Here is a 21,633-nt window from a genome sequence, read left to right on the forward strand (position 1 = left end):
AACATGTTCTAGGTGACCTGCTTGAGCAGGGGAGTTGGACTAGATGATCTTTAAAGGCCTCTTCCAACCTCAAACATTTTGTGATTCTGTGAAGAAGGCGGCAGCAGAAGTAAGGAGCAAGATGTCCATCTTTCCTGGCTGACATCTAGTGTAAGCAGTTAGTTCACTTGCTTTCAACAACCGCTGACTCTTCTTCCATTGCAGGAGGAGCTCTGATGCCAAAACCTCACTGCTCAGCACATGAAATGACTTAGACAGTGAACATATAATGCTCCTGAAACATCCTGTATCAGCTGCCTACAGCACACATCCACCCTCCACACCAGACACAGAGCACAGCCAAGAGCAGCATGAGTTTCTCCACTTCACTGCCAAGCAGGCTTCTCAGCCTTCCTGCTGCTGTGAGAAAAGATTTGGTGCCCCCACCTGAACTGGAGATCCTTCCCCCTGACAGCAAAAGGCAGTTCCAGTCACAAAACTTACCATCCCCTGGAAGACAAAGCCACAAGTGAATGCAAGAAGTACAGGGTGAGAATGAGGGTGATGCCAACTTTAGAAGAGCAGATGCACATGCTTCCAGTTACCACCACTCTCACTGAAGCATTGACCACCCCAGCCCAGACCCCCTCCTTGTCTCTGCTCCCTCAGGTCTGCCACCTGAGCCTCTTTCACAAGCAGTCCCTCCACCCCTTCAATCCAAAGAGGGATTTTCTGCACACTTTATACACTAGGTCTTTTCTAATCTAGCTATGCGTATGCAATGACATCATAGACCTGTTAGCACATGAACTGCATGTGAACCAGCCCTCACACCAGATGGGAATGACTTTCAATCCCTTGCTCTCCAGAGCGGTCTTAAATCAGTGACCTTGTAGACAAAAGCCTGTTCCGAGTAAGTGAGTTGTCCTAGAAAACTGGTGTTTCCCCTTCCAAATGTGTAGCAGGCAGGGAGGGCCTCCTACATCTTCTGCATTATGCTATAGCAACAACCCCACCGGTTTGCCTTACCATTTCTACCTCTGACACCAAAAAAGTCTGTTGTATTCAGTGTATTTAAATATGTTGTTAGCAACAAAAATTATAAGGTTACTTGTCAGATGAGAATACCTTTTATACCTTTATAATCTTTATACCTTTTAAAACAAAATCTTTTTTTCAATTCCAATTCCATCAACTCTTTCATCAGACCTTAATGTGTAATAGTAAGGAGACCCTGCAACTGATGGCATTTGATTAACATATACATCTATAAGCAATAAATTTATGACTAACCCTGATGAATAACAGATGGAAAAATCTGAAGACTGGCAGGTTTGAAAAGTTTTTTGGAGATTGTGGTTACTAGAGAAAAAGCTAGTCACACAAGAAGAAAAACCCCACCACCACCACATAAAGGGAACATACAGTCTGAGTGCACTGTCATTCTTAATGTCTATGTATATGGGGAATTCTCTATAAAGGTACAGCATTCCTTCCATTAACTTATAAAAGGAACTGGCATGGATTCACCAGTCATTTTTAAAACATTATGTTTTCTATTCACAATTGAATATGACCTTCTACACAAATGACATTTATGCTATACTCAGAGCTGACAGCTAGATTCAGGTAGTCCAATGCCAATTTGAAGGAACTTAAAATGATGTGATTTTTTTTTCTCCACATAACCAAATAGGCATTATGTAAATATATGTTCACATATTTTCCAGGGAAAACAAGTACCATCTAGCTCAACCCAGCCTTGGTTTCCCCTGTAGTGAATGCTAAATTTAAAATGACTATAAATCCAAGCATGGAGACTCCAAGCTTGCTTACCTTCTGAACTTCCTTAAGTAGATCTATCTGAAAAATATTTGTGGTTTAGACTAGTTGCTCAAAATATTATTTCACCATGTAGCTGGCTAGCAGCACAGCTCAGACAGCAGTTATAGTGCAAAAAAAAACAATAGCTGTCTGAATATTTTAAATAGCTGTATACTACAGCTGGGATTTCAGAGATCTGCAGGGAAGCTGGGCACAGAGCCCCTCCTCACAACACAGATTATCATTTTGTTTTTTGATAGTCTGACATTTTTAGGCTTTAGAATGATATGCCAGTTAAAATTCCCAAATTTATTAGTGAATCCGCTAGAGATTTATTCACATACTCAGCTTTGTCCACTGATGTCAACAGGACTATGAGCAGTAAGGACTAGATGACCTCTGAACGTATCTTACAATCCTATTTTTCACAGATTCACCATCTGAAAATGTCAGCATTACCTAAAGGTTTGGGTCTCAGAGCCTGATCCTACCTCATGTGAAGTCAGTGACGAAAATCCCAGGAGCTGCAGCCCCGGAGAAGGAGGTTCTTGTTTGTGACACACCACTGACCCACGTGTCTTAGGAAATCTTTGGGAAAACACTCACTGAAACAGCTTTCTGAGTATTCAAAGCCAAACTGTCTTTTCTGATTGCTTTTTCAGAGTTCCTGAAGAGCCATGGTGTTTTCAGCCATAGCGGGGTCTTTCCTGTAGTGCACTGTAAACATTCTGTACTCTTATCAGGTAGCTGGTCATGTATACATGACATGTACATACACATCTGTGTAAAACTAATAACATATATCATGATTATCATTCACATACAGTAACATGGAGGATGAAAGGAGGCTTGGAGGGGGATAAGGACAGCTTGAGAACAGGAGAGCAAAAAGAATAGTATGTCCTAAGTAAATATACTGCTCTATAGCAATAGAAAACCCTTTAAATTGGCTAATTAGATGCCTTCAAAGAATTTAACATAGCTGTCCCTTTTGCAATCAGGTATATTCTTAAAGTCAACACAGACACAGCAGTGAAATGTGCTGCTGCCAAATCATTATCTTCAGAAAGACACAGGTGTCCCCCTGAGGCTTAGGAAGTGTCGAAGTGGCCCCTGGGAAGTGTAGGATAAACTGGCCTAGCAGGCTGCGAACCCCTTGGCAGGAGGACTGGCTTACCTCCCAAAGCTGCCCCAACACTGGCACAGGCCTCTGGGCACTGCTGAAAAACAAAGCTAAAATAACTGAACTAGAGGGCTGTGCACTGGCCAAAATGAGGGCATGGCGCTCTCAGTGTACCCTTGCTTACACAGCAGAGGAGGATATGGTCTGGTTGGTAAGCCATGAAGCAGAGCAGCACTTTAACCAACTCCTCCTGAATCAGTAGAAGCAAACATTTAAAAAGCCCTTTCTCCAATGCTCCTTTCTTTTTCTTTTCCTTCCCCTTCTGGGGAGAAAAATGGAGCCCAAAAATGCAGGAAAGAAAGGGCATAGGTATTCTTACTCTGCAAGATTATTCTCGTAAGGCAAATGGAAAAAATCCTGAAGCACTGGGATATTCGCATAGAGTGCTTTTCACTGTTTTCAGTGCCTTACGCTAGCAGAGATTTTTGCCCATTATGGTATTTCTGGGCTATGTCTTCACTCTCATAATTCCAAGGTCCTATAGAGGGAACTGAGAATAATAAATAACATTCTAGGACAAGTTCTTCTCAAATTACTCCAAAAAAAGTAAACAAAAGTTACACATTATCTTTAATTTACCAGAAATATTTTTATTTCATTTACGTGGAATTAGGTCAGAACCTGTCTGTTCAAGGCAAAGGAAGGAACAAGTGACCTTTGCTTCCCAGAAATACAACACGGGCCGTCGTTCTTGCTCTCATTTTTGCTTCTTGGAAAACAGGCATTTCAGTTAGCATTTACTTTTCAGCTGTTATAACAATTAAAACAGCATGAGATTGTCCTTTTAAAACTCTACATTGAATTTTGTGTTTTGAACATACAGAATATAAAACATATGAAGTCTAGAAAGGGTTATAACACTTTACAGAAAACCTCTCAATAGGCAGTGTGTTCTCTTGAAAACAGACGCGACAAAGTGCAGAGATTTATCTGACACAGTTTATGATGTGAATACAGTCCACACAGTATACTTACTTAAGTCAGCATGGTGAGAGTCATACAGCATTTATTGCATGTCCATGCTGTAGCATGTGTCCCATTAAAGAATACATGATAAAACCAGGAAAACAGTATAGAAAATGGGGTAGCAGAAGGGCTCTTTTAAAAGAGTTACATACATAAATGCAGCATAATGGTATTACTGTCAAAGGGCTTTGGATGAGCAGTCGTAGAGATCTGTAAATGTACAATGCACAGGTACGGTTTCTAAGGTGATTTCCAAGTTATCAATTTCAATGCTTTTTTCTCCCTGTACAACCAGCTTTACAGACTTCTTACTGCCCTGTCTCGCTTTACTTGGAGATTGCTCTGCAAGGACACACTTTCTTGAGGAGTGCATTCCACAGTGCTTAGCCTCTCCTGGCAGCATTTTGGATAGTTTTTAAAGCATTCAAAAGTGTCACTGCACTTTTCACAGGGGAAGTAAGAACACGCTTCCACAGTTTGCAAAGAATTACAGCTGGCTTCATTTTTGCTTTTAAATGTTCTCAGGCCAATCTCCAAAGTTGATCTATAGTTGGCAGGGCCTTGACACAAGAACAAGTCCTGATACATAGCTGTTGAAAAACTGTGAAATCTTTGACAATGGTATTTCGGAAATTGGACCTCAGAAGAAGATAGATAACTGGATTGTGCAGTGTGGAGGACTTCGCAAAGACAGCTGGCACAGCAAAGGCTAATGGAGGAATCTTATCTATTGATCCAAAAGCTGCCCACATGGCGATGATGGCATAAGGGCTCCATGCAGCAAAAAATCCAATGCACACAGCAATGCTCAGTTTGCAGTGATAATAGAGAAAAAAAAAATGAGTCTGAGAAAAATAACTTCCAAATAGTACAGGCATAAAAATACCACATGATTGATTCCCCTTGTTAAAATGTCTCTCCAAGCCTTCCATCATACCTCAGCTGCTAAGCGCATATTTGTTTAGAAACTTTGTTCTGTCTGAAGCTTTTAGAGTTCAAATATATCAGCTCTAACAATTCTGTTCCTATTCACTAAAATGCCATAAAAACTCTCTTTAGATTAAAAAGGAAGCCAACCTAAGGAAAAAGATACCATTCTGGGGAAATTTTATCTCGACTGCAAAGCCATTACTATCTGCTGTCTAATCTGTGGGTAATGTAGGCTCCACTGGCTACAGAACGTCATCTATCATTTTATTGTTGGTGTTCAACTGGAGCTACACACAGGCACCTGACAGCTTAATTAGTCCATTGGTTTGAAAAGCAATTTAAAAAACATAAGTATATCCTAAGCAGAAAAAAAGATTAATCCTGAAGGTGAATCAAATTCATGAATTTAGATTAATTCCTACTCTACAATTGATTGTCCTAATAAACTCTATCAAGAAAGTTTAAATAAGTCTTTTTTTTTAATTATGGGGGTTTCAGTATTTTTTTTATAAATTATAGAGATATGCAAAATGAGAGAATAAGTATTGGAACTGTAATAAACATGAACCTCAAGAAATCTGAAGTAAACTGTACTGGAAGACTAATCTGGTAGGGATCATTCTAAGCACTGTTTATAACTCAAGTGCACATATATTTTAAAGATAGAAACAAAAATATTTGTGCTCTTGAAGAAGCTTCACAAGTCAATGTTTGCCAAAAGCATGTATATCCAAATGAGAAAGACAGTAGAAAATCTATTCAATTTAGAGTAGTGCTGGATGCAAACGAACAAAAGAGCGGTACATACGAAGGTACTTTTGCATTGAATTGCCGATTGTGCCACCTGCCGGAGCTGCCCTCTGAAAGTGAGAGTACAAAGAGTTGCTAACCAGCTTAGTTAACCGCAAATTCACAGTTTTTCTCAGTGACACTCTGGCTACAGATTCAGGGTTGCAAAAAACATGTCTTTTTGATAACGAGAGATTATATTGTTGTTTTCAGAGTGAGAACGAAAGAGGCCCTGAGTATCTAACACCAGAGGAGCACACATTAGACTGCTTTAAGACACAAAGAGCTCTTCAAAATTTTATTATTTTCTCCCTAAGTTTAATAGCTTCACAAACTTTATTTTGCAAGAAGTGCATGGTGATTGCCAAGAAGTATTCACCAAGTGTTTTATGAGGAATTTCTGCAGAGTTTAACTGATGTGCTAAAATCTGTTTATGAGTTTGTATATGTCTCTGGAATGGAAAAACATCTGCGATAACAGTGACATTTCCCATCTATGTGTGGTAAGCATTTGCTGCTATTAGAGCTCTCCTGAAGTCTAAAGTTGAAGTGACTTGACAGAATTGAGAAACAATGTATTTTGACAGAATGAGACCAGTTAAGAAAAGATGTAGAGCCAAATCCACAAGATGGGATGAACTTAATTTTTCCCTTTCTTTCTGTTGAGTTCTATTTCTTTACACCAGCTGAAGATCTGGCTCTGCCTGTGAAAGTGTTGGTGCTATGTGTATGGTTTTTGAAATCCTAAACTGTCCATACCTAATATTGAAGACTTGCCCTGGCCTTTTAGAATCACATTAAGAAGAAAGGAACATCAGAATTGATTGTTGCATTTCCAAGCTGGCCTACTTATGATGCAATTAATCTTTGGGATTGCAACAGGTTTTACATTGTTCCTGTGAAAAGACATTTGGCACATATTTTCAAGGAGCTCTGAGCCAAGTTCCAGAACTGCATCTGTATAGTCTCCACAGCATGGGGGGGTTCATCTTCCTTAACTTCAAGCACCCAAAACTCATATTCAAGTCTGTGCCAGCGTAGGTTCTTTACAATGACAAAAGAAAGAGAAACACATCTCCAGAGAGCAATTGATCTCATCCAAAGATATGCGTCTAAAATAGGCGAGACACTCATTGTCACTGACACTTGAAAGCTTCAGCTTAAGATAACTAGCTTTTAGTGGAGTGCTATTAGGCGAAACGAACACCCTTTGAGATATTTGAGCGTATCAACTATACATACACATACATGCATGCAGAAAGAGACTTTATTATTATTTGTATTGTCATGTCACATATTCAGAAGTCAAGAGTTTAATAACAACAGGGCTTGGACAGCATTTAACACTCTCTGCCAATCTTCAGAGGTTACAAGCCAGGTACTACATGAAAATACCACAAGGTCAACAAAACAACCCACATGGTTCCAAGACAACAGGCATGAGGAGTGGCCTAAGCAGTGGTGCCAACATGAGATGTCAAAGAATATCAAGATTTTAATAAGCACGACAAAAGAAGGGTGATGATGATGCAGATATAGGGCAACGTTGTGAACATTAACAAGATCATAAAAGCCTCTATTGTCACCAGCTGATTCAGTCCTATCCTGATCCAGTGTGGGCTGTGCTTTTTCCTTTTATTTGTCATAAATGTCAGGATAAATTTGTGATGGAAAGACATAAAAATGTTGAAAATGCTTTGGCTTCCAAAGATGTCCTGAAGCATCTTTACTTAAAGTGTCAATAAGCTGAATTCACATAATCTTATTCAATATATATTCCACTAAGCATGTAGTTTGAAATACTTGTATCAGATCCTTAGCCTGTGCCAAGAGCCAGGGCTTGTTCCAGTCTGTGTGAGTGAGCTGACCTATACCAGCTGAGAGGGTCTAACTATAAATTTGACTTAATGCTGCAGCTGTAGAACATCTGTTTTCTTTTTATATCTATCTGTAATATACAAGTATGCTCTGTAGCTTGTACTCCTTGTTGCGAAGTTCTTCTTACAAACCTAACATTCTTCCCAAGTTCCAGTTCAAACATAATTCCCCAAGAGAGATTTCTGCCTGTAAATTTCAGAGCAGTGTCACCTACCATTACCTTGGCCCTTGTGCTTGATTTACAGACACACAACAATTTTTCATTTGTAACTGTGTTTATTGCTTTTCCAGGAGATATTGTTTCAGAAGGTTTTTGCCTGTTTTTTGCACGGTTTTTGCAAAAGTGGCATCAGCAAATGTCACCCTGAGCCTCATGCATTTTTGCATCCCAAAGAAGAATCTTGGCAGGATGAACTGCTTGTATTATATAACTTGAAATCTGGAAATGTAGTGAAGTTTTCAAAATAATCATTCCAGACCAAACTGCAGTACACTATTCCAGATTTAATCAGAACCCAGAAGTCTCACTGGGCAAATTTAAGAAATGTATGTCCTTAATACAGCAAGCAGATTTGATATCACAGGCACTGACAGCAAAGGAATTAAGATCTACAGACATTAAAACATGCTTAGATCCTGTTAAGCAGGTTATTAAAATGTCAGCATGAAAAAAGTCAATCTAGTCATTTACAGTCATTCATTTAGTACCAGCTGCAGCAAAAGAAGCATTGCAGGCTCTTGGAAGAAAGGAGGAACAGTCTCATGGCATAGGTGGCAACAGGCCAATACCTGCCTGACACTGGCAATTTTCTTACTGGAAAAAACAAGGTGATGTCACTCATTTTCCCACTTAAAATGTGTGGACAGGGATAGCACAGTGCTATTCAGCCAAGAACAGGTATCCCTTGATGTATGCCCAGGCACAGATTAAAAAAAACACACCAGGGATCATATTAACTGCTAAGCAACAGGGCAGTCAGCAGACCAGTGTTTGTGTTCCTTGGCTGCCTTTTATTTAGCAACACAGAAATCACCACAATTTCCTGCTAACTACCCCTCAGGTTCATCTGCTTTTATCTGCCACGTTTTTCTTCCCAGTTGGGTATGAAGACATTTGGGATATGTTTCTGGGGCTGTAGTCAGACAGAATCTAATAATATGGGCTCCTTTGCACTCTAGTGACATTTGTTTCCACAAAAAAAAAAAATTTCATTTCATTTAAAGTGCAAGGAAACAGAAACCTTGCAGCTGTGATACCTGGCTGCCCTAAGCAGGCAAGATTGGTTTACATCACCAGTACTTTAAACAGCAAAAGGAGATTTTAAATGTAGGTACAAAATCATGAAGGTTAAGATAATAGGAGTCACTGCTGATCATTTTCCTGTCTTATATTAACCCAAGATGTAGATATCACTGCAAACCTCTGACAGATGTCATGTTTAGCTAACAGCATCATAATTGCATATTGGACTTGCTTTTTAATTATTAAATGTATAAATATAATATAGCTACATATCTGTCATGTACTGTATAATTTCAGCAAGCTTTAATGGAAACTATATAGATGCTTAAGATCGTTCAGTCCTGAGCATCTACAGTTCAGCATATATGTCACTATTTTAGCACCTGCCTATAATTTCAGATTTAACAGTTGCATGTGTGTCAATTATCTACAAATTTCACTAAACCCATAGGAGCTTCAGATCTTCAACCAGCCTTAAAAACTTCTGTTTAGGTCTCTAAGTATAATGCAGCAGCTTCAATGTAATAGTTAACCACTACATTTAAAAATTTCATCTACAAAAGAATAATATTGTCCAGAAATATGCACAGATTTTGAGAATATATTATGGGAGTTGTGTAATATTCCTTTCACTACACTTTACTATCACTGCAGTGAACTCTCTTGGGACCTGGACAAAAGTTTGCTACAGCAACTTGTTCGCTATCATAAGGAAAATTTGGAAAATTCTTCCATCTAAATAGTAAACTTACTAAAAAAAATTATCTAGTTTCAACTGATCACTATATAACTGTATGGAAACTACAGCATTATTGCCCAAGATTATCAAGATTATTAAGAAAAAGGAGCAATGTACAGAAGGCATGGAGAGAACACTCTTTGGTCAAGTTCAGGAAGGATACTTCTGAGTTAGGCCACAGACCTGTAAAACCTTGTCCCCCTACAGAGCTTATATGAACCAAAGCATGATTGTAGCCTGGATGAGGTAAACTTACATATTTTCAGGACCAGCCCATCCAACACAGCTGAACTCTATGTTAGGAACAGTCAGGGAACCAGAATTTCACAGTATTCAGCACCTTTCATGTCCGGGCTTGATGTGTGTTAGCATACAACAGAAAACTTTGCCAGCAGGCAGATGCTTCTGGGGTGAAATTACTAATGCAGGGTAGTGCATTGTAAGAGAGTTTAGAATAGAAAATTGAAAGGATATTTTCTGATTTTTAAGAAATACATTGCAAAAAGGTTTTGAATAAGAAGACTTGAGCATTAACAAACTAGAAGAATCAAGCCTTTTTAAGAAGTTGTAGTTTATATAAACATGTTATCCTTCCTATAAATCACGTAAGGTCCGCTATTACTTGTCTTTTCTATAGAATCTTTTGCTTGTTTTGGCAGCCAAATTCATTCTAGTCTGCAAAACAGAAAAGAACATTTGCAGCAAGTAATCTACTTTTCTCAGTTCATTTCTGTAACATGCTTATCACATGAGAGCTTTAAAGGAATCTGGATTCCCAATGGCTGCAAAAAAAGAGTACCAAGCTCTCAAAAAAGTAATTGGATAAGGCCAATAAAAAGTTATTTTCTTATTTTCTTTCACTTTTACAGTAATTGCTAAAGATGAAGCTATTCTGCTGAGAATAGAAAGTTTTTCCTACAAATTGTTTCTAGCAGGAAAAGCGAAACTATTTTCAAAATTTGTGAGACTAGGTCCAAATGCATGCTTATAAGCAGAAAATTAATTCCACTGATTCAAAGATTTTTAATGCCTCAAGGGACTGTTACAACCATCTACTTTGTTCTTCTGCAAAATAATAAGCCAGTGAGCCAATGCATTGGTAAATAGAGGAAGAAGCAAAAAAAAAATTAGAAATTCATAGGCTAAACTTTGAAAATTCAGGTTATGAATTTTACCCCTCCCTTCATTCAGCAAAACACAGAATAGATCCAGCATAATCTTATTACAGTAACATGATTCATAAAAAGCTCTGATTCACATTGGAGTCTGCTCCAATGCAGCCAGACTAATGGGCCTCTTTCTAATGATTGCTGTCCTCTCAAAACCATGGAACTTACCTTAGGAGCATTTTTTTTTTTTAAGCAATTTGGCATTACTTTGTTCATGTGTTCTTTTCCACATACTTAGAGACAGCATCTCATAGCATCTGCTCAGCTTATAGGAGCTGGGTTGTGCAAGATAAAGGTAGTTCTTCTTTAGTTGTCATGCTAAAAATGTGGAATTTTTTTTTTTAAGTGAGTCCTGTGATATAGTGAACAACTTACAGAAAGTACACATAAATGGATATATTCCATCATCTCTTCTCTTGTACACAGGCATTTACACATATTTCCTGTAGCTCTAACTAGAAACGGCGCTCCAACGTAGCATAAACATTTTATTTAATGTGTACATCAGCTATAAATCTTCGATGCTTTCCTTTTGTCTTGCACTATGGACTGAGTGGTTAGTCACGTAGGCAGGATCATTATATGCATCCTGATGGATGAAATATTTACAAAAATTAACACAGTCTCCACTGATCCTGCCCTAGCGCCATTTGAAGCACAAGAATGAGGAAGATCTAGACTTCCTAGGGGGAAGAACTCTAAAGCTAGATTTGGGGCCAGATCTCTTTTTGGGGGGCACACAATATGTTTACAGTACCTACTCATCAAACCTACTTTCCACTCACTAGCAGCCATAAATGCTGCTTTACATCACAGCTATGTAAGACACAACAGAGTTCCTGCTCCTTTGCACACAAACACCCATCAGGAGGTGAGCGTGAACTGTCTTTGGAGTTCAGACTGGAAGAGAGGATTATTTTCACTCTACTTGCTTTGCAGAATAAAACAGTATGTCCAATAGCAATCTGCTGTCATTTTATCTCTGGTAAACCTGAACTCCTTCGAGTAGGGGTTCAAGTTTTGAAAACATGACAGAATTAATGAGCTTGCAGATCCTCCAGAGCAGGAGAACAATAAGCTTCATAAACTTACTCCTAGAAAAACACACACACACACAAACAAAAACCTGTCTTATGATGACTTCTACATAGACAGCAGCCTCCTGCCCAGCAGCTATTCCAGCCCAGATGGTTTATTTACACCTACAGAGTATATCCAAAGCTGGATTCTTCCCTTCATATCCTCAGCACAACTCTTCATATGTCACATTGAGTTGCAAAAGCAGAGTTTAGTTCCCAGTCGATATCCCTGGGTACCATTACACATCGCACACTAGGCAAAATCCCAGACAGTCTCAATGACCCTGTGAACCTATCCCAAACACCCAGCACCTGCTCCCATGAGCTCAGGTGCTGCAGTGAGTTCCTACCCTACACTGAGGCTCTTACCTGCATATCTTGGGCCTGAGGCCTGGCACAAACAGTTATCACAGCTTTATTTTCAGAAATCTAGGTACATCCACTGTATATGTGAAAGCTGGGAATGAAGCTTTCTGGTTGACCCAGGTCACACAGCTCACAGTAGGAGCAGATGAACATAACATTAGTGTTCTCACTGCTTGATATTTTTACCTCTTTTATTTTGATGCTGTGGTTTCAATCTTCTTTTTGAAGGCCATTTTCCATCCAAGTATAGAAATCAGTATTAAGGGGCCAACACTTCTTCTCTGAGGACATCAGGGAGCTGTGCACCCAGAGGAAGCTTGGATAAACACTGTGCCCCAGAGAAACCACTTCTTCTCCAAACTTTATGGGAGGTGTGGACACTGCAGTAAAGTCTGAACAGGACAGAGGACACTGCCCCTCCAAACCAACTAGTTCCATTGGTGTGCAGCTTGATGGAGGAAATGGCTCTCGTCCTGTGAGCAGGCCTTCATCACCTCAGATCTGCCAACTGATCCAGCCAATCTCCACCAAGATAGTGCCTCCTCCCAACAGTGGTTCACAAAGGTGAAGACAGGCATCTTCAAATTATCTGTTCCCTCTGCTTGCTGTAAATATGTTAGGGTAAGACATCACGAACCCCAAATCAGCCTTTGGGTACTTGAAGACCTCAAGCCTCCCACCCCAGTCTCATGGACCAGCCACATACAGCTCTTTTTCAGAAACAAAAGCCTGCAACAGCTGATGCTTAGAGCAGAAAACTGCATGCTGTCTCTGATTCGTGCAAACTTTGCTGGACATTCAGGAGACCATAAACAGCATACACCAAAGACTGGAGAAAGAAATATGCAAGAGAGACTAATTGGCTAAGCACCAGACAAAGCAAGAGTGGTTCCTGAATTTAAGTCTTGTAGTTAATTATGACTACCCTAATAACCTTTGGTAGTTTAACTTTGCTCTAATTCTCATCACTAAGGGAAATATTGGTCATAATTTCCCATCATGTACATAGAAGTCATGACACTAACCAGCATAATACTAAACACTCTGCATATTGGTAGCTTATTGGCCTGCAAAGCCAAAGCATATTTCAATAGTATCTTGCAAAATACTGCTAAGCGATGATGACTAAGTCTGAAAAGCAACTGGCAGAAACAACTGACACTAATTCTGTTCTTCCTGGAGTGGAAATTAAAAAAAACATATTCAGAAGGCTGTGAAAGAAATGTGACTTGAGATAACAAGCGGCTATCTCACACTCTGGATCTGTCCTCTTTATCCCCTTGTAATCCTTTTCCACATTAAAAAAAATTTTTTTTTAAGGATTTTTGTACTTTTGCTCAAGATGCCCGGCAATTCTGTAGGACCTGTACATCTGGAAAGGCTAGAGTTTTTAGATGTGCAGCAATGATCACTATAAATGAACCAGTCAACTGAGAGCACACACAAATGAAGCCAACCTTTCTGAGAGATCTAAAGCATTAAGGAAGAGTTTTTTTAATCTGAAGCATGCTCACATAGGAATCTTAAAGCACTTCTTTTTTCATTCTTCATTTTTATAATTATTTATGCTGCACCAAAGTAAAAGCCAATCATAAATGTTATCATATATTTCAAAGTGATGGAATCTCAATTCCACCTTTTCTCCAAATAAAATGTCTATATTCTGCCATAACAAGTTTTGAAAGTACTTAATATGTTCTTTTTATGTCAACCAGATCCTCCTACACTAACCAAAGAGCTGTTTGCCTCCACCTCAAGTCAATAAATATTGTATAGTCAATAGTGTAAGTAACACAACTATAAGTTTGGCATTAAGACTGTTTCTCTCTTCATTCAGATTCTCTCATTTCACACCAGTAAGAGTGACATTTAGAAACAGCATGCTGATCGCTAATCCCCAAACAGCTTTGAAATGCCTGCAGCAAATCACAATGTTGCTATGCCTTACAAGTAAGATTTATTTATTTAAGGTGGACAAAATCAGGAGAAGCATTGAATAGCTGCAATTCTTTAACTTCAGTAGATTTCCCCATCACAACAAAGTATTTGTAGTTGCAATCTTCTATTCTGTACTGTAGGACTTCTTTAAAGAACAACTTTTATCCAGTTTGATGTCCATTGTATTTCCCATTATGTTCATAGTCCTCCCTCCTACCTCTAAATTAGCCACAGCTTTCAATCTTGCTTGTACCACTGAATATACAATACTTCCAGTTTCAGCAAGTATGACTGACAACTCCCATTAATGTTGACAGTAAAATTTCCATTGAATTTAACATGAGACAATTTAGTAAGGATTAAAAATCCAAGCACTATGTCCATGCACCATATAAGCACAATTTAACCCCCAATTAACCTCTGTGATGTGTAGATTTGTGGTGTTTAGCTGCAAATGATTCCATATCCTCAATAAACAAAATTAGAAGCAAGATGTGAATTTTTCAACCTTCTCTTATGGAGCATTCAGAGGTGATATTTAAACAAATGTGAATGACAAGTCAAGTTACACTCATGGTGGTTTTGTTCCTCCAACATCTAAGCAGAACTAGGATGTGTTTCCAAAGCTGCTTAAGCCCAAGGAGCTCCTGGAGAGAAGGTGATTTTCTACATTTTGGTTTGCATTCATAATATTTATTTGTTCTGTTTGTTCATATGCTTCAGAGCATGATTTCTCCAGAGGCTGGCAGACCCATACAACCCCACAAAGAGATCAGATGAGAACAATAAATAGCATTCTCCATATTCATTGTAATTGATTGCTATTGTACTATACAATAATAAAAACAATATCAATGCCCAATTTCATAAACTCACAAGTGCAAAAACACAAATAGCACTCTACAGCTCTGATTACATTTTCTAAAAATTTGCTAGTGTCATTCTAAAATAGCACGGCACCACAGACAGATCTTTTAACACTGAAAATAGATTAGTGATAGTGGTAATGAATGTTATTGCTGTTATTGTTGCTTTTTATAAAACTTTCCAATTACTTCTAAAATACCAAATAGACTAAACTGAGCCAAAATTGAGTGTTATGATATTGTTATGCTAATATGGTTAAGGAAGAAGATAACTGTTTAGCACACAGGGAAATGCAGATTAAAGAAAACTGCAGGAACCTGGAGAACTTTTAAGATTATAGAAGAACCTATAGCACTTCTTTGGACCCTCTAGGGTTAGGCAACAACAAAACAAGAGTTTTCAGAATCATGTTTTGGGGCTTAACCAAACTGTAGTTGCATAATCTTGCATTAAATGCCCTAGTCGTTTACTGCATTTAGCTTTTCAAGATTGAAACAATGTTCAAGCACTTCAGCTAAAGCTGGATGAGATCCTAGAGGCACAGGTCAAACATTGTAGCGAATGATGGCATGGACTCAAGAAGTGATGCATCTTGAGACATTTATTATTTGTTTCTGAGCATATTTATAATAAGAAGTTTGCTGCTTCAGCAGTTTTACAGATATATACTGTTCACGTCACAGATACGCTTTGCTAAGCCAATCATCATGCTGATTATGTCACAGGTAGTCAATCATTACGCCGATCACGCACGCGCAATCATGCCCTGTACCTTGTTACTTTCTTCTCCTTTCCCATACGCTTTGCTACTTGTAACTCCTTGTACCTTGCTACTTGCTTCTCTTTTCCCATATGCTTTGCTACCTGTAACTTCTCACCAGTTTAACACTGTCATGACCCTCCACAAAACATGAGCAGGATGCCTAAGTTACAGTGACCTGACTTCAGATGCAGGATGGAAAAGGTGGGAGGAAGAATGAGCTATAAGTTGTCTCTGATCTGACAGTAGCTACAAAATAAGCTGTATTGCTGCTCAAATCCAGCAGGAAAAACTACAGTTCAATAAATAAGTATTCCATACATACCAGAAAACTGATATATTTTGGGTGGCTTGCTCTAGCATAATTTGTTAGGGGAAAAAAAACCCAAAGTGTCTCTCACCTCCTATCTGTTTTTATCAGTATGACTTATACCATCCATTTATACTTCCACAAATGTCTCTAAGGAATTAACATTTATAACTATTTGTTATTTGTATTATTATTATTCCAGGGTGAGATTCTCTGCAGATAAACAGTCTCTATCACAGGAAGTTTACAGTCGAACAGTGAAGATCAGAGCAGTTACAAAGAAAAGTCAGGGAATAAAGACAAAATACTTGTCAATACATGATAGGCAGATTTCTTAGTGTTCCAGCAGCCCAACAAGTAACAACTTGCATGATATGCCCATATGACTTTTGTTTTAACATGATACAGGAAGTTTTGAAGGAGATCATGTTCATCTTGACAGTGTTTATTAGAAGATACTCATCAAAATGACAAGTAGGATTAAACAAAGCACATATGCATATTTCTGAGAGCTGCAAACATATAAATGTAACCAGCATCTTGGTCTTACCAAACGAGATTACAGAGGCCAATTGGTACAGGCTACGAAGAGTCTTAAAAGTTAACTAAAGACTTGAAGGGAAAAAAAGTCCTGTAGTCAAAGGAGGATGTAAGAAAACAAAGGCCTCCTGAATATCTAGAAGTGGGGCAAGAGCATATTTGAGAGCTTTATGGAAATACTCTATCTAAGGGATATCACAAAGGAATTGGTAAGAGAAGGGCATAATTTTAGTTCCTAAGCTGCTTGCGTTAATGATGATATTTAGGTTGCAAGTCCATGTAGTAGGCAGGATGGCGGCATTTTCCACAGCGATCAAAACCAAGATACTTAAAGGATGGGACAGGACAAAGTAGGATGTCTACTCTGACATGATCTTGGCATTCTGAAGACAGACATCAGAGGAAAACTAAGTTTGTTAATATGAAAAAGAGAAAGCAGACCAGCTATACAGAAACAGACCTGGGAGATATCCAACTGTGTTTGCAGATGAGAGTATCCATTTTCCTCAACAGAGAAGATAAGGACCAAAGATAACACCAAACAAAAAGTTGAATGGTGGTAAGGAAGATGCTCGAAATTACATGCTAACCAAATAATTAGAAAAATGAGAGAAGGATTCATGGAAGCCAAGAAAGGACAAAGACTTTCTCATTGGAGATAATTAGCACAGTCCAGATGTAACACTCATGTCTTTCAAGAGATATCTAAAGAATGAAGCACACCTAACATCAGCTGTGATGTTCTTATTTTTTGATGGATTAAAAAAAAAGATTCTGGTCTTTTCCTGGAAAGGAAAGGGACATAGTTTGGCAGCCAGAAACAATTTATGCAACAAACTCTGTGAACATGGGTTTAATTTCATTGTATGAGCTAGCGAAACACACAGTTGAAGAGGTTTTCATTCAAAAAGTATTCGCAAAAATACATCTTTCTGTGACATTTTTCCTGTGTTCCATTATACACCAGAGAATTTGTTTCCTATAATAATTTTTAAAACCTTTAATGATATAAATCTTAAAACCTGGATCCCCTCAGAGCTCTGTAGCTGGGCAAACAGACTTCCCTCACCCAAAACCAGACCAGCTTTCATAAGCACTGGTTCCTGAGCATAAGGCCCAATCTCACTTTTACATAGTGCTCCAATTTTGAACCTTCCTTTTGATCAAAGATTACACTACCAACCTGTTTTTGAATAGTACTAACAGATGCACACTTTGCTATCAAAGATGTTGCAGTAAGTTCCTACTGCATATTTGTTTTTTTTTTTTACAATACAGATATCTTTTTCTGTGTGAAATGGCTTCCAGAAAGTATAATATACAGGGGACTGACAATAATATAGTCTTTTTTTCAAGGTTTCAGAAAAAGAAAGCTCAAGGGAAACACTATATAGTAGCAGCTAACAGAAGTATGATGACAGGAGACCTCAGGAGCACAAAGAAACAAAGGCATTTTGTGAACTCTCAGAAGATAACCTGAACACCAATAGCCAACATCAGAGAGACACTCCTAAGAAGTATTTCCAAAACTTGTTAATGGTATGTCAAAAGATGGCATTTTTTGTACTAGCAAATACTTATCTTGTTTCCTCTTGTTTCAATGTTTTACTCCATTCTCCACAATTTCTTTTAAAAATCCAGGTTTTCTATAGAAATGTTCTTTATTTCTTTAAAAAATTCTGAAATCTTCATTTTCACTAATAATGAAGCTCTATGAGGGCTTACTTATCACGTTCCAGAAACAACACAACTGCTACTTGCATGTTTAGCAATTTATTGTCAGAGAGTGAATCTGCACAATACTGTTTTCTGAAATGAAAATGTAATAAGGATTAATTTTCTTTTCCTTTTTTTTTTTTTCCCTTCTCAGGAGACTTCTTGGTCTTTAAATTGGGCTGCCCAACTGTGCCAAAAATAGCTTGCCAAAAACTAACTTTCAAATACCTTGACAGTAATAGTTTGCACATTGCTCATCCTGGTGGGACCGGAGATGTGCTGTTCCACTGCCTTCCTGGATTCTTTCACAGTTATCAGAATAAGAGAGTAGGAAGTGATAATTACCCCACAAGGGAGAACAAAACAGAAAACAAATAAAACTATAGTGTAAGACATTGACACAACGTTTACATTGGTGGAATGCCAATCAATGCAATAAGCTGTGCCATAAGGCTCTGTTCCATATTCCCCCCAGTGAGCTAAGGGAAAACAGGCAAAAATTGCTGCATAGGTCCAAGCGCATGCTACCAAGATTTGTCCCTGTTCTCTCCTGAACCTGTTCCCTGGAAGACACAAAACAATCAGTGACGATCAGCACACAGTACTGCTCTAAATTCTAACCATACAGTCCAAAGGTCTATTAATAGACCTCTTGTACTGCACACTGGAAATTTTGTTTTATTTATCTCTATTGTTTGGGAATAATTCTATGTAACCTACAGATTCCTTCTTAAAATATTGTCTGCAGAACAACTTAAATACACCTACACTGATTTCACTGCCCATTATACTGGCCAACTACAGTCTCATTTCTCTTGCTGTCAGCTGGGGTGGGGGGCTTGTTTTGTTTTGAACACAAATTGTAAGCATTTTGAAGAAGGGAGTGTCTTTTTTCTCTGAACTGTATAGCACTTAGCACAGCAGAGCCCTCTTCCATGACCAGAGCTCACATAGAAGGAGTTTCAAACACTCTGAAAACTCTGTAATGACAAGACAAGTCGACCAAGTCTATGGTCGTCTTGTCTACACTTTTTGGTGTTTTGTGGGACACACCTTTCACACCCTTCCTTTGCTCTTGGCCAAAGGCAGTTTAAAGGGCAGGGAGGTGGAGACTTAACAAGAAGTGTGGATCGGCAAATTAAAAGAAAAACAGAGAAGCTGCAGAAAGGAGCGACAATATTATCCGTCCAAACAGTAGCTTAGAAAATCAGGTTCTCACATTGCAGAAACATACTTATTATTTCCTGACTTGAAGCTAAGATTATCAGTAATGCCTAATCCTGAAAAAGAAAAATTATGTTTTTGCTCTAGAAGAAATATTAAAGATCCATGGGAAGCCCCCAAGCAGATTTTGTATCTGGCCTGGGTTTCAAATTTCCAGAGAAATTTCCAAAGAAAAGCTGGCACTTAGGAAGAGCTCACTAGCTATTTTGCTACATTGACCACTGCTATGCTAGAAATCTTAACCTGTAGCTGTGTTTACTTTTGCTCCAAGTTGTATAGATGTTAAATCGAGATTTATAAAGTACCTAAGAATGATCTGTATCTCCCAAAGTGCTTTACAAATATTCACTAGCTAGCCCTCATTTTTCTTCAGTAACCCAACAGTCTGCCATAACAGTCTGATTTTTAGATGATGGTGAGGTCATGTTTAAAGGCAAGGTCATCATTTGAAATATTTCTCTCACAAATAGTTAGCAGATAGAGAAATAGCACCAGCAGCACTGCTAAGTTTACTATGGTCGCATATAGTTTTCTTACAACACTACCCCTTTTCCTATTTTAGGAATATTTAAAAAATTACAAATCATCTTCTAGGTTAAACATTACCAATTAAGGTCTTTTAAATTAAAAACAATAGTTATGTCACCAATTAACATAAACCATAGTGACACACTAGTTCTGTGGTAAAATGTTGCTCTCAGCCAAATGAGAGAATTTTGCTTGTCCATTCTTGTCTCATTATAACTATGAGACACTATAACTTTAAAAATGTCCTTTTGTCATAGCATCAGATGCTATGCTGGTTGCCTTGCTTGAATGGAATTTCCCTTATGCAGACAAGTGAGCAGGGTAATTAAGAAGGGTAACTTTAATAGGTGTTCAAAATACCAGAGCATATTGAAGGTTTATAAGACTATGGCATGGTTCGCAATAATTTGCAAAACATGAGGTATCAGAATTCTCCGATACATCTAAGAGGCTTAGCACAACATGAATCTGTAACAAATGTAGCAATAAACTCTGAAAATATTAATATATTCAGGCCAGTCTTGCATTCATCTCAGAACGCTTAGTCCATATTTCCAAATTGTCACCCTGGCTTAAAAGAGCTTAAAACTAATAAGCTACATCTATCTAGACCTATAGTTAATTATCAGTGATCACAGAAATATGAATTGTTTGATTCAATGTAAAAGACCTCCTCTATAAAAATACTCTCTAGGGTATGCAAACTAGAAGTAGTGATCTCTAGGGTATGCAAACTAGAAGTAGTGATCTCTGTTCAAGTGAAAAATATTGGATAATCCAAGACAGAAATATTAGCTTACCATAAGCTGGAAAACAAATTTGGGGGCAGCACACAGTGCTCAGTAATGTCAATGTTGACAGTACCCCACAAAATGCATAGAACAAGCAAATGTGTTTCCCATACAGCCACCTAGCAAATAACCAAGGAAGTTAATATTTAAATGCTGTGCTTCGATGCTGTGCTTTCTTAAATGAAAGGCTAAATGGTAGAAATACAATTATAATTGTAGCCATGAACATTTAATAAAATTACATGATTTAATTATTTATCGGTCAGGGATGAACTGCAAGAGACATTCCCAAATGAAAAAAACAGCAGTAACCAGTCAGTAAAAACAGTCAAACAAAAAAACAGTCAGTATTTTAGCCACGTCCCCCTTTATTTTTAAGATTCACATTTCAGCCTTTCTATTTTTATAAAATAAAATAATATATAATTTGATGATAATCATTCTGGAAAGAAAGATCAAAATGCTTATCACCAGTAGGTCATAAATTACTTCTGCTCCTCATCATTACTTCTGCTACCTTTCCATATTTTTTCTAAGCTGTTTTTCATCATTATCAATGCAATCACTTGGGAAGGTTCTCCAGTGGAATAAAAATTCAATCTGAGCCACTCTATCTCTTCCCTTTCTATTCAAAAATGTGCAGCAGCAGTTATCAAAAGCCCCATACAAGATTTTTGAAGACATCATCTCCTTTAATCATAACATTATATTTAGCAATATTAAACACAGAAAGTAATGTGGTGAGATATAAGTAATTACTAGATTTTTTTTATTTTTATTTTGAAGCCAAACTGAGGGAGAACTGGACAGGGCA

At 38.0% G+C, this 21,633-nt stretch overlaps 1 protein-coding gene across 1 annotated transcript in view; it reads right to left on the reverse strand.

The window, feature by feature from the left end:
- Positions 1–4,130: 4,130 nt before the first annotated feature.
- The window catches only part of LOC106494397 (opsin-5-like), a 29,051-nt gene continuing 11,548 nt past the window's right edge, over positions 4,131–21,633 (reverse strand). Inside the window, 6 exon segments of the mRNA XM_013954643.2 lie at positions 4,131–4,276; positions 4,279–4,506; positions 4,509–4,759; positions 4,890–4,894; positions 18,505–18,839; positions 20,829–20,938. Of these exon segments, the coding sequence (XP_013810097.2) occupies positions 4,131–4,276; positions 4,279–4,506; positions 4,509–4,759; positions 4,890–4,894; positions 18,505–18,839; positions 20,829–20,938 (1,075 nt within the window).

This window comes from Apteryx mantelli, chromosome 2, assembly GCF_036417845.1.
Source record: "Apteryx mantelli isolate bAptMan1 chromosome 2, bAptMan1.hap1, whole genome shotgun sequence".
Lineage (NCBI taxonomy): Eukaryota > Metazoa > Chordata > Aves > Apterygiformes > Apterygidae > Apteryx > Apteryx mantelli.